The sequence below is a fragment of the Salvelinus alpinus genome, chromosome 5 (assembly GCF_045679555.1).
Source record: "Salvelinus alpinus chromosome 5, SLU_Salpinus.1, whole genome shotgun sequence".
NCBI lineage: Eukaryota > Metazoa > Chordata > Actinopteri > Salmoniformes > Salmonidae > Salvelinus > Salvelinus alpinus.
In genome coordinates this window covers 61,223,171-61,236,327 of record NC_092090.1, presented here as the reverse complement: position 1 = coordinate 61,236,327, position 13,157 = coordinate 61,223,171, and the positions used below count along the sequence as shown (strand labels likewise).

The 13,157-nt window shown below is 44.2% G+C and overlaps 1 protein-coding gene across 1 annotated transcript in view; it reads right to left on the bottom strand.

The window, feature by feature from the left end:
- Nucleotides 1–266: 266 nt before the first annotated feature.
- Nucleotides 267–13,157, bottom strand: part of ipo11 (importin 11) — a 237,265-nt gene continuing 224,374 nt past the window's right edge. The window contains exon 29 of the mRNA XM_071402543.1: nucleotides 267–2,344. Within this exon, the coding sequence (XP_071258644.1) occupies nucleotides 2,180–2,344 (165 nt within the window). The 3' untranslated portion in view covers nucleotides 267–2,179. The remainder of the gene's footprint in view (nucleotides 2,345–13,157) is intronic.

Sequence of the window (13,157 nt, the reverse complement as noted above, 5' to 3'; positions counted from 1 at the left end):
TTCCCCTGGGACTTCTATTTCAGGGACTGGCGAGTGATGTCGGTGGACCGTTTCCGAATGGTGTGTCGAATCCAACTGCAAATCTCCGATGGGAAAGACTGGGATATCAGGTGCTTCAACGTAAGAGGGCCTTAAGGTTTGGGTAGTGGCCGAAGAGAACTCTAAAACGTACATTACATGTCCCGAAGGAAAACACTAATTTCAAAAAGACTTAACGGGACTGCGGGGGTTTCTGTGGTAAAACATTAAAAAGACGAGCACGAAGGTTAATCGAAAAATAAGTACGTAGACATTTCAGCCATGTACTGCATTTTATTGAAGCGGTTGAAAAAAAAGAACAAGGTCTTTCTATTAGAATTTGTTGACTGAAAACAAGCTAAAGATATATTTTCTACTGCTGTTGTGTTCAATGTCACCATTGCTCCCATCATTCTAATACCAGTACAGGAATCAGCTGATATATATATATATTTAAAAAAAGCAATATTGGAAAGAATGAGAAAGGATATTTGAGTTAAGGCTGAAAGCATAAGGCCTTTGTTTTGCTTGACTGCTACAGAACTCAATCACAGTGTCTACGGAACTAGGGGAAGAGAATTGGATAACACTTTATTTTCCAGTCCAGTTTCCACTGTATTTACTAGGATTATTATGTGGTAATAATGGCTACTTTCTGGTACTTATTTCAAATAATTCAACACAATTTGGATCTGGCTGGCACCAAGTGGTAGTGGTGCTTGTTTGAATGAATATCAAAGAAAAGTAATTCCTAGCTTATTGTAGAATTACAATGTTTATGTCAAAACCTGGACATTTCTGTACCATTAAATGAAGTGCAACCGATTCTCTAGTCCACTGTCATCAATGGGAAAAACTGTTTCTGTACAAAACATCCCTCAAATCATGTTTCAGTTATGTATGTCCTCAATATGATTATATGCCATTTCATACACAACAGGGAGTAGGATCAAGTTGCCCCAAGATGCTAATCAGAGGTCAGTTTTGCTTTTCCACCCCTAACGGGTAGGTAGGATTAGAGTGGGGTTAGCTGATCCTAGATTTGTGCCTAAGAATAACTTCCGTCCTGCTTCAATGTCCCGAGTTCTTCTACCGCCATGCCACAACCACGAGACATGAAGAACCATGACATTTCAGGAAGAAAACGAAACAAACGGAGGGGAAAAAAGTGTGCTTTGACATAACTCGTGACACACCGTAAAATAGCAGCAGCATTCATATAGAAATGTGGTTCAACACGTTTACAAATCACTTGTTAAAAATCGCTTTAATCTCGCAGTCGATTAATTGAATTCATAGTCCGATGATATGAAAATATACACGCCCCAAAAACAGTGTCTGCATCTCTCAATAGTCCCGTCAACTTGATGATCTCAGGGTGTGAGAAACAATACAGAACAAAGGAACCATGAAGAGAAATAAACTAGCTAAACTAAAAAGTTAAATATCTTCATGCAGAGTCATCCATACTTTACATACACACACACATACATACAAAGTACACTTTTGCTCGCTATTCGCCTTTAAGAATAGATCTGTAAACACTGTTTGAGTCTTTCGGTCAGTGAAGCCATATTCCCATCACGCCACACACGCTTTCCCAGTCCAAAAAAAAAAAAAAAGTCCAAGGCTCCTGCCTCTTCAGAAGGTTGTCTTTGCGTTGTATTGTTATATTCCCTCAATCCTCCGTCTCGTAACATCCTCCTAAGTATTTACCCCATGCTAAAACTAGAGAAGCAGAATAACTGTTAGAATGGAAGCTCTATTCATGTTTCTATGTGTGTGTTTAAAAAACAAAGTGGTTTGTGGGTAAAGGAAGGTTCTAGGTAGGTTGTAGTTAGGGTAGGGTTTGGTAGAGAAGAGGGGGGTTGTGGGTAAAGGACAAGTGAATTATGGGTAAAAGTAGACATGGGTAGTAGAGGTACATGTTGCAGTCCTCTCTCTCTTCTGTGCCCAATAGGGGGTCGAGGAGAGGAAAGGTAGGCTACGGATAAGGTACAGCCGAGATGGTTAGTAGGGGGCAGAGGTTGAGGTCTTTTCTCTCCTGTGCTCAAAGGCCTGTCAGGAGAGATAGATAGTATAAGTCTGGAGATGGATGCATTGAGGGTACAGGAGGGAAAGGGTAGAGATAGGTAGAGGCTCTCCTCTCTCTCCATCTTTCTCAGAGGCCCTGTAGGAACTCCTGGAGCTGCCTGACGATCTCTGTGTCCACCGTCTCCATCAGAGCCCCAAAGCCCTGGTCCCCCATCAGAGCCTGCTGGGCCTTCAGCTTCTCATACACATACTGCTGTAAGGAGACACTGTGCACCGGATCCTCCAGGGCCAACTATAGAAACACACAGAGAGAGACAGGCAGTTAGCAGGACGCCTAAGACAGATTATCATAGGCCTACTGCTGTAAGGTCATACATCTAGCTAGAAATTCCTCTAGCTGTGGGAGGTAGAGAGAAATGTAGGAATTCAGCAAGACACGTAACACAAATAGAGAATGCAGCAACACGTACTGTGCACTGTGTGATCGAAGACTAGCCACAAGAGACCGAACAGGGAGTGAGTGTGTGTTTGTGTCCTAACCTGGTTGCAGATGAGAAATAGTTGTGGGAGTGTGCTTCATCAGATAATCACACTAATTAGTCTACAGGGGAAATCAGGGGAAACAGAGCCAGAGAGAAATGCCACGGTGAGCTTCTTCTGAGAGGCAGGTAATGACCTTCTTGACTCCTAAGCCAATCAGTGAAGGTATACTCTCTATGGTAATTCCCTGTCATTACTGTGTAATCAAACCACCAGGGTTGAGCATGGACTTAATAGAGATAATGTCATCAACGTTACACAATAACAATCCTAATCAGAGTGCCCTAATGTGACACGTGCGTTATGGTTCCCACTCGCTGATTTCCCAGAAGGAGCAGTGAAAAGCAATGCCGAGGTAAATCAACGATCAATATCACGCATGTAGTGAAGTGAAATTATGAGCAAGGGACCTGTAATTAAAAATACGTTTGTGGTGTGTGTGTGTCGTGGTTGAGTGAAACAGTAGCCAATTATGGAAGCTTACACATGCATAGGTGCATATTGAGTGTGGTTCCCCACACTGCGCAAGAATAGAAAAACACTAAACACAGATGTGTGTTTGCTCTGCATACTGGGCACAACAGAAGGAACATATGATGAAGAGAAAAAAGGAGAGGGACAGAGAGATATAGAGTGCCAGCTAAAGAGCGAGGGGTGGAGAGAGAGAACGCCGTGGGGCTTGAGAGTAATGTAAAAAGAAAAAGAAAAAAGGCCACAGATTAGGGGATTGGGATCGGTATTCGGGGGAACTATACGACCCCCTGCTGCGTCCACCGGCTGAGGTAAAAACATGACACGGCGCTAAAATAATAAAACAAACACAGGGGTATTGCGATCCTCTGGAGAGAGAGGCACAGGAGACTACTGTAACTGTTCAACACTGGGTTTCAAAGAACATAAGAGAACGTAAGGCCGGGACGATACCAGTATCGCGACACTCAGTATCGTGGTAAGGAAACAAAACAGATTTATCTTCTTTAGGAAAAAAGCCCTAATGTTGGAAACAAACATCATTATGTTGTCATCCAGAGTCACATTTATTTATTTTCCAGGTTTAAGCACACAATATTTTAAAGGACCAAAGAGTTTTGTCTGCTTTGTGTTTGAATTTTTTTACCATGGAAGAAATATTGAGCTAATGGTATTGTCACAGATGGTATCGCGAGAGAGTTAAAAGCACTCTTATACAACATACATTGAATGTGTCTGGCCCTGCCTTTACCAAAACAACCAAATCAAAAGTGCCCTGTCAGTCCTTCCTGTGAACTGCATTGTTACAGGCAGTAGCAGCAGCATACAAGCCTGTTGGCGCTCCGGTACCACTTGCTGTGCGGTAGCAGAGAACAGTCTATGACTAGGGTGGCTGGAGTCTGACAATTTCTTTGGCACTGTCTGGTATAGAGGTCCTGGATGGCAGGAAGCTTAGCCCCAGTGATGTACTGGGCCGTACGTACTATCCACTGTAGTGTCTTGCGGTCGGAGGCCGAGCAGTTGCCATACCATGCAGTGACGCAACCAGTCAGTATGCTCTCGATGGTGCAGTAGTAGAACTTTTTGAGGATCTGAAGACCCATGCCAAATCTTCTGAGGGGGAATAGGCTTTGTCGTGCCCTCTTAACAACTGTCTTGGTGTGTTTGGACCATGATAGTTTGTTGGTGATGTGGACACCAAGGAACTTGAAGCTCTCAACCTGCTCCACTACAGCCCTGTCGATGAGAGTGGGCGTGTGCTCGGTCCTCCTTTTCCTGTAGTCCACAATCATCTCCTTTGTCTTGATGACGTTGAGGGAGAGGTTGTTATCCTGGCACCACACAGCCAGGTTTCTGACCTCCTCCCTATAGGCTGTCTCATTGATATCGGTGATCAGGCTGTTGTGTCGCCAGCAAACTTCTTTGCTCGCTTCAAGGCAAGCAACACTGAAGCATGCATGAGAGCATCAGCTGTTCCGGACGACTGTGTGATCACGCTCTCCGTAGCCGATGTGAGTAAGACCTTTAAACAGGTCAACATCCACAAGGCCGCGGGGCCAGACTGATTACCAGGATGTGTACTCAGAGCATGCGCTGACCAACTGGCAAGCTGTCCCTGACTGAGTCTGTAATACCAACATGTTTCAAGCAGACCACCATAGTCCCTGTGCCCAAGAAAGTGAAGGTAACCTGCCTAAATGACTACCGCCCCGTAACACTCATGTCGGTAGCCATGAACTGCTTTGAAAGGCTGGTCATGGCTCACATCAACACCGTCATCCCGGAAACCCTAGACCCACTCCAACTCGCATAATGCCCCAACAGATCCACAGATGACGCAATCTCAATTGCACTCCACACTGACCTTCGCCACCTGGACAAAAGGAACATGTGAGAATGCTGTTCATTGACTAAAGCTCAGTGTTCAACACCAAGTGCACACAAAGCTCCTCACTAAGTTAAGGACCCCGGGACTAAACACTTCCCTCTGCAACTGGATCCTGTACTTCCTGACAGGCTGCCCCCAGGTGGTAAGGGTAGGCAACAACACACCTGCCACACTGATCCTCAACATGGGAGCCCCTCAGGGGTGCATGCTTAGTCCCCTCCTGTACTCCCTATTCATCCACAACTGCGTGGCTAAGCACGACTTCAACACCATCATTAAGTTTGCTGATGACACAACGATGAGACAGCGTATAGGGAAAAGGTCAGAGACCTGGAAGTGTGGTGCCAGGACAACAACCTCTACCTCAACATGAGCAAGACAAAGGAGCTGATTGTGAACTACAGAAAAAGGATGGCCAAACACGCCCCCAGTCACATCGGCGGGGCTATAGTGGATGGGGTCGAGAGCTTCATGTTCCTTGGTGTCCACATCACTAACAAACTATCATGGTCCAAACACACCAAGAAAGTCGTGAAGAGGACACGACAACACCTTTTCCCACTCAGGAGACTGAAAGCATTTGGCATGGGTCCCCAGATCCTCAAACAGTTATACAGCTGCACCATGGAGAGCATCCTGACTGGTTGCATCACCGCCTGGTATGGCAACTGCTCGGCATCCGACCGTATGGCGCTACAGAGGGTAGTGTGTACGGCCCAGTAAGCATTTCACGGTTGTATTCGGCGCATGTGACAAATTAAAATAGATTTTCCTGTGACATGACATAAATTCTTCTCAGGGCTGGGTTTTAATTGAATGTTACCACACACCAGCATGGGATTGTTAATTAATCAGAAGCCACTGCAAAGTTATTCCTTTTTGGGACTGAGATGTGCCAAACAGCCTTGTGTCCACACGGCCGCCGGAACCATAGAGCTAATTAAAATAGGGGGTGCAAACTTGTTTTTGCACCTCCACTGGTATTTACATTTTTTATTTAAGTATCATAATCCGTTAGATCATTTGTACATTTTCACTTATTTTTGAGATAGTCTGTATAAAATAATGACCATTTCATAAATAGTATAATTGCGTGATATATCATTTTGCAAACCCGCTCTCACCATCGCACCAAGAGATGAATGGTTTTGACCGATAAAGCTTTGCTGCACTACACTCTCCAATGCTGGAAACCACAAGTGTCTACCCAAAAAATGAAAAGGCACCCGCGAACGGAAATTCAAGGAACTTAAAGTTACATGTAATTTGCGGCATGCATGATCATGAGCAATGTCATTGTAGCCTATAATTTCACTTCCCCTGTGAGAACCATGAGCACGGTCTGACTTGGCTTTGCTGTACATCACATCAAAGCCTGCCAGCAGCCTACCTACCAAAGGTTGCACAGTGTCCATTACAACGCAGAAAAGCGCAAATCAGCCATCTTTCAATAGTTATCCATATTACCGGAGCTTCATCTTATTCTTCTCACTGTTTCTATGGTGTATTCCAGGCTGCAATTTATGGAAGATGTCAAAACTTAATGGCAAAAGATAGGCAAGCGGTTTCCATCTGAGGCGAAGTTTTCCCTAAATCAATGCTTATGACAATTCCAGCTCCAGAACGAGCCATCTGGATAATATTTTGAATACAGTGTAGTAAAAAAAAGTAACAAAAATCAACGCCTGGACACCCGCCCGCTACCCTGTGGGAACACAACTGTTCAGTCAGGGAGAAGAGAAAGGGGTATGACAGAGGAAGGTAAAGGAGAGAAGGGGGGGGGATAAGATGAAAGGAGAAATTATGGTAAGGGGAGAAAAGAGGTAAGCGGAGAGAAGAGAATGGTTGACAGACAGGCAGGAGCCTAAGGAGCACAGGATTGTTTAGACAGAGAGAATAAGATAGGGGAGGGTGAAAAGACGGAAGAAGAGAATGAGTGTAAGGGAAAAGAGAGTGAAGAGGTGAGGAGAAAGCTGCTGTCAGAGAAGCATTAACCTGTGGGTTCAGTCAGGAAGAGCGGGAGAGGAAGGATGTAGAAGAGAGATGAGTGGAAGGGAGAGATGAAGGGAGAGATCAGGGAAAGAGATGAAACGTAGGGAAAGGGAAAAATGCTGGCTGTGGGTTGTTGAGTGGCAGTAGCCTAGTGAGAAGAGGGGAGAGGCAGGGGAGAGATGAGAGGAAAAGAGAGATGAAGGGAGGCGCATGTAAGGGGAAAAAAAGAGGGAAGAGGAGAGGTTACTGGCAGAAGCCTGGTGGGTACAGATCTGTTTTATCAGCGAGAAAAGGGAGAGGAGAGAGGACAAAAGAGGGGGAAGAGGAAAGGTCCTGTAGCTGGTAGAGGCCTGGTGGGCGGAGGGCAATTGTGTCGAAGGATCAGTGCCAACTGGCACTCTATTCACTACTTTTGACCAGAGTAGTGCACTATAAGGATTGGGGTGTCATTTGGAACGTAACCTAAATATCTAATCCTGTTACCTAAGCTCTCTGCAGGTACTATCTGCTGTTGATTCCGTATATAGTATATAGAGAAAAACCAGACAACTTAGATGCAATTATTTTTGCTACAGTTTTGTTTACAGGTTTATGGTGGCGCCTGCTAGAAAATACTTGAGAAACAAACCTGTGTAATAACACCAAATCCCTGTCTGGGGGTGGATGCACAGCTTCCTGGGTAACATCATCTGTACTATGATTTAATACATGTAACTGGTGTCTTGCAATTTCCTGACCAAGCTCCTTCCCGTTTCCAGAGAGAAAAAAAAATGACGGGTACCATGGACCAATAATATACCATTTCTATGACTTATTAATGCAAAAATACAAAATAGGTATGTGCGAATGGATGCAGTAAACGGACATATCAACTGTCTGAGGGCCGATTTTTTGTTGTTGTTGTTGTCTAAAACCTCAAGTCACAAAATAAAATGGTCTGTAACACAATATGGGCCAAAAAAGGTGAATGAAAATTGTGTTGTGTGATGCAAGGAACTACTTCACAAAATAACATTCACTGTCATCACTGGTATTGACAATGGAACGCTGCTGCTCTCTGATCCCATGTATTACATCTCTTGCTGTTGTGGCTTTGAGCAAGACACTTAACACCCACAAAGTGAAATAATGCACTGTATAAAACACATGTGGTCCATCAAGCCTCCATCTGGAGAGCTACTGGGTGTGCAGGCTTTTGATACAGCCCTGCTCAAACGCACCAGTCAGCTTTGTCGCAATTACATGGCCAGTATTGAATAGAGGAGAATCCGCGCCAATTTTGAGTGCTTGAGAGACCATTTTACAACCAGAGTATGCAGAATTGGTCTCATCAATTGCCACCCGTATCAACTGCGTGTATTGGTAATTTGCGTTTATACACGAGCGCCGGACATCGGACATGGACATAAATTCACGCTAATCGCTAAATAGTTAACTAGCGAGATAAACAGCCACACTACACAATATGTTTTGAATTGGCTACCTAGTTATTCTGTTGTATATCATTATTTCTTCCTCCATCTCTCGCTCCTCCCCCCAACGCCCTCCTCTGGCAACGAACCACTGGCACATACGCAGGTGATGCACACGCCATGACTTTTCCAGGATCTTCATTGCTATAACTGGGCAAATAACTCAATAGCAATTATCATCAACAAATGTTCAAATGCGGATAGGCTTGCTTTGATTTTTAAAAAAACGCATCTGGCGACTGCATGATTGAAAGACAGCTCGTGTCTGTCAATGCAGGCCTACAATAATTATACTCCGATGCGCTCTGCAGAGATTGGGAGGACAGTGAGCAAAACATCGCATCCAGAGGACACTTTGATCCAATTCTGATCGGAATAGCCTAATTGTTTGATTCTGTTTGAGAGACTTAAAAAAAAAAACGTGTCCATTCAGACAACTAACCTATAATCTGCTTGTCCAACACATTAAACATTTTTTAAACTGTTCTCGGGCAGGTGGACAAGCGTTAATGTCGAGCCCTGCTCCATGACACATTCACACATCTCCAAACTAGCTGTGTGGCACTGGCAGAGGCTCAACATATGTGCTACTCACCTGTTAACCAAACAATTGATCCACTGGATTCCGAAATAGACATTTGCAACATTGTTCCATGATCTTAATCGTGCTGAATCTTCGCTACTTGCTTATTTGTTTGTTTAACGAAGAATCGGATATGTTCCCTGTGACAAAGTCACCACATTAAGTAAAAAAATGCCACAACCTTCCCTAATTCCCCTGATAACCAGGTGGAAGGGGATAGAAAAGGACTAACAAAGCTGATCTTTCAGTCAAAAGGTAGGCTAAAACAAATGTAATTTCCTAGGCTGTAATAACCTCCTATTTATATACTTGTCGGCCAACAGTGCTTCATGGGCCTACAATAGAACTAGGCTACATCAATTAAATAGGGTGGAGAACTTTCAGGAGAACTTAAAAGTTAATTAAATTGCAACAAATTGCCTACATCAAGAAACCTTTCGATTAATGTGCACATTTCTCCATTTACAGTGGTATAATCATGTCAGATTTCCCCCCGCTGGTATTGTTTTAAATAGTGTTTCCAGTGTGAACGACATCACCGGGATGTCCAGGAAAGGCTTGCAAATCTCTCAGTAAGGAAAAGTAGTAGATTTTCGGGGAAGTATTAAACCCTAATATGTAGCTAACGTAATCCCCATGACCTCTGAACCCTTTCTATCCATACCTAGTGTGTGTGGAGAGGAACAACGGCTCATAGACTTGTTACTCATAACCAAATGGATTGTGGAGTGTAATTTCATTTCGTCACCGCTCACGTCAGACCGTTTCATGTTCTCTTAAAAAGAGAAACATGGGTTTTCAACTGCACCTCTGACCCTGTTCATCTCCATGCAAGCACACACATCATTCGCAATCTCCACCCACACGTCATTCTCAACCTCTTTACACACAGTATATGCATGAGCCTACACCTACACTCACATTATATGCACACTTCACATGCTCATGATTGTTCAACGGCGGTCTTCAGTAAACGGCGGTAACTTCACCTCCTCCCGGTTCCCTTTGTCCCCCAGGCTTTATACAGAAAGTAACAATAAACAGATGATATACACTGAGTGTACCAAACATTAGGAACGCCTACTCTTTCCATGACAGAATGACTAGGTCAATTCAGGTGAAAGCTATGATCCCTTATTGATGTCCCTTGTTAAGGATCTTCAAGCCTTGAGATAATTGAGCCATGGATTGTGTATGTGTACATTTTAGAGGGTGAATGGGCAGGACAAAATATTTAAGTGCCTTTGAAGGGAGTATGGTAGTAGGTACCAGGCGCACCGGTTTGAGTGTGTCAAGAACTGCAACACTGTTTGTTTTTCACGCTCAACAGTTTCTCGTGTTTAATCAAGAATGATTCACCACCCAAAGGACATCCAGCCAACTTGACAACTGTGGGAAGCATTGGAGTCAACATGGGCCAGCATCCCTGTGGAACGCTTTCGACACTGTGTAGAGTTCATGCCCCGACGAATTGAGGCTGTTTCTCAGGGCAAAAGGGGGTGCAACTCAATATTAGCAAGGTGTCCCTAATGTTTTGCACACTCAGTGTATGAGGCATGTGCTAAACATATTAGACGAAGAAAAGGAAGGAGGACAGAAGAGGAATAGAGAAAACGGAGAAAGAAAATACAGAGGCAGGTATTCTTTAGCAGTCGACACGAGAACACGCAAGCGCACACACACACTTTAGCATTCTTGCGGAGTGTGGGGCGAAACCTCGACAAGACGCACACACACGCATCTGATACTGAATAATGAGAAACGACATCAACTGCCTACCTCAAAACACCAGTTTGAACGAGTTTTACCAAACACAGATGGAGAGCCCAGAGTCTTCTCTGCCCGGCACCGAGTGCTGCTTTTAGTGGACGCTGTTGTCTTGCATAAACGAAATTGTGCTGTACTGTAGACAATCCTCCCTGATTGGAGATCCAGCCATTCCTCAACACAACCACACTGGTCCTGCTCTATTCTGGACTGGGCCTCTCAGGTCACATTACACATCTGAAAAGATTTCAAAACACCAATTCAACTAAGCCTATCAGCTGGCTGTGTCCATTACCATATGGCTAAGGGCTAGTCTTTTCACATTGACACACTAGTCCTGGAGAGCTGCAATGTGTGCAGACTGGTGTTCCCGCCCTGCACTTGACCTAAGTTCACAGTGAGTCACTGGAGCCAAGCCACGGAAACACAAAAGTCTGTGGTCTAATGGAAATGGCATTTCAGTCTCTCTTCACGCTACACTACACTTAGCCCAATTAAAGTCTGCCTCTCTTGTCCCAATGACAACATTACTCAGCCCTTTTAAATTACTCCCATTGATACCCACTTTTTTTTACTGTCATCTTTAATAAGGCAGTCATTAAGACTATATGAAGGTGCTTAAAAAGTTGACAGGACACATTTACCTTGGGGAAAAAGTAATTGGAGTGTGTGTGTTTAGAGGTAAAACGCTGTTGCCCTCTGATCGATACAGAGGGAATGTCTAACTGGCCCGTCTAGACCAGGTCAATAACCCAACATTAAAAGGGACAATCCTTAGTTGAAACAATGAAGTGATGTCCCCGCCTCTACATTGGTAAAATGCTGAGGGATGGGCCTGGAGAAATGTAACCACTCAAATTCAAAGCCAGAGCTACTGCATGGATGCAAGGACAATCAAAGATATCAAAAGTACAGTTCTAAGCACATTTTGAGGCTATCCAATGTTTGTTGACATTTACAATGTTTAGAAATATTGGCCTTTTTTTCTCTCTTCAAATTTTGGGTTCTGATGGGGTACGATAGTTGAACTACGTTCGTGAGGCATTTATACGTGCATTCTTCCCAAATCAATGACTATATCTCATTAATCTAAAAGTCCAAAAATGGATGTTCAGTAGCAATCCCGCATTGCCCTTTCAAGTATGAGACTGTAAATCTGATCAAACATCATCACACACTTTACCTCACACAGACATAAGAGGTTGTGGAACCGTCTTAAGAGGTAATAATCCAGGTTAAACTACTCACAATAATATTCATTATAGCAATTCTGAAATTCAGAGTTTATATTATTTACTAACACAAGGGGACACGTTTCCCCTGTAAACTCCGGGCAGGTATGATAAATGGGAGACCGCTTAGGCAGTGACGGGTGGTTATTAAAGCAGCACTAATGAGTGTTATCTGTATTCATAATGATCTTCATTACACTGGTCAGTAGAGCTGCTAAAACAACAGGAGATGGGCTGGGGGACCTTGGTGCTCCAACTGAGGACGGGAGGAATTTAAGCTTTTCGGACCGTAGGAAAGCCATGTGTGAGCATAGATGCAGTCATGAAAATGCAAGCGGGCACGCACACACAGTCACACATGCACGCACAGTCGCTGTACCCCCTCGCTGCTAACGAGACGCCATTAGCAGTGACCTCTGGGTCAATTAGTGACCCGGGTCTCGCTGTTGAGCGCGGGATGCAAGGGCCTGCCTGGGAGCCCAGGTGTCAGAGAGGAAAACAAGTTACTGTATTGACTAATCACTGATACGGGAATAGGGATGTGTGAGGTGTGTGTGTATGTGTTTCTGCATATTTTGAAAAGAGAGCGAGGAGAGACAAGAGAGTCAGAAGAAAGGAAAGACTGGGGGCAGAGACATCCATATGATGAGAAGAACTATGAGAGAGAGAGATGGAGAGAGATGGAGGGAAAACTGCTGAAAGATTGACAATGAGAGTAAAAACAGACATTTCCCTGTCTCTCTCCTGTGTGTGATGTATTGACTAGGTTCATGATCCCTAAGCTCGTCAGAGGATTAAGCCTTAATTATAGTAATTTCCACACTAAATGAAGCAGTACAAATTAAATTGCCCTGAACAGTATTGGGCGAAAGGGCGTAATTAGTTATAGCACACAAACCCGCACACACGCGTACGCACCCCCCCCCCCTAAAACACCAATCAGAGCACACCAACTGTCCAACTTAACCCTGCTGATGATTTCTGTTATTTTACTGAGGGCATAAGTAAACAAACTAAACAAAGCCACATCAACACAGAGGGCAATGTGTGTGTGTGCGTGCATAGGGCAGCAGGTAGCCTAGCGGTTATGAGCGTTGGGCCAGCGAACAGAAAGGTCGCTGTTTTCGAATCCCCGAGCCAACTAGGTGAGAAATCTGTTG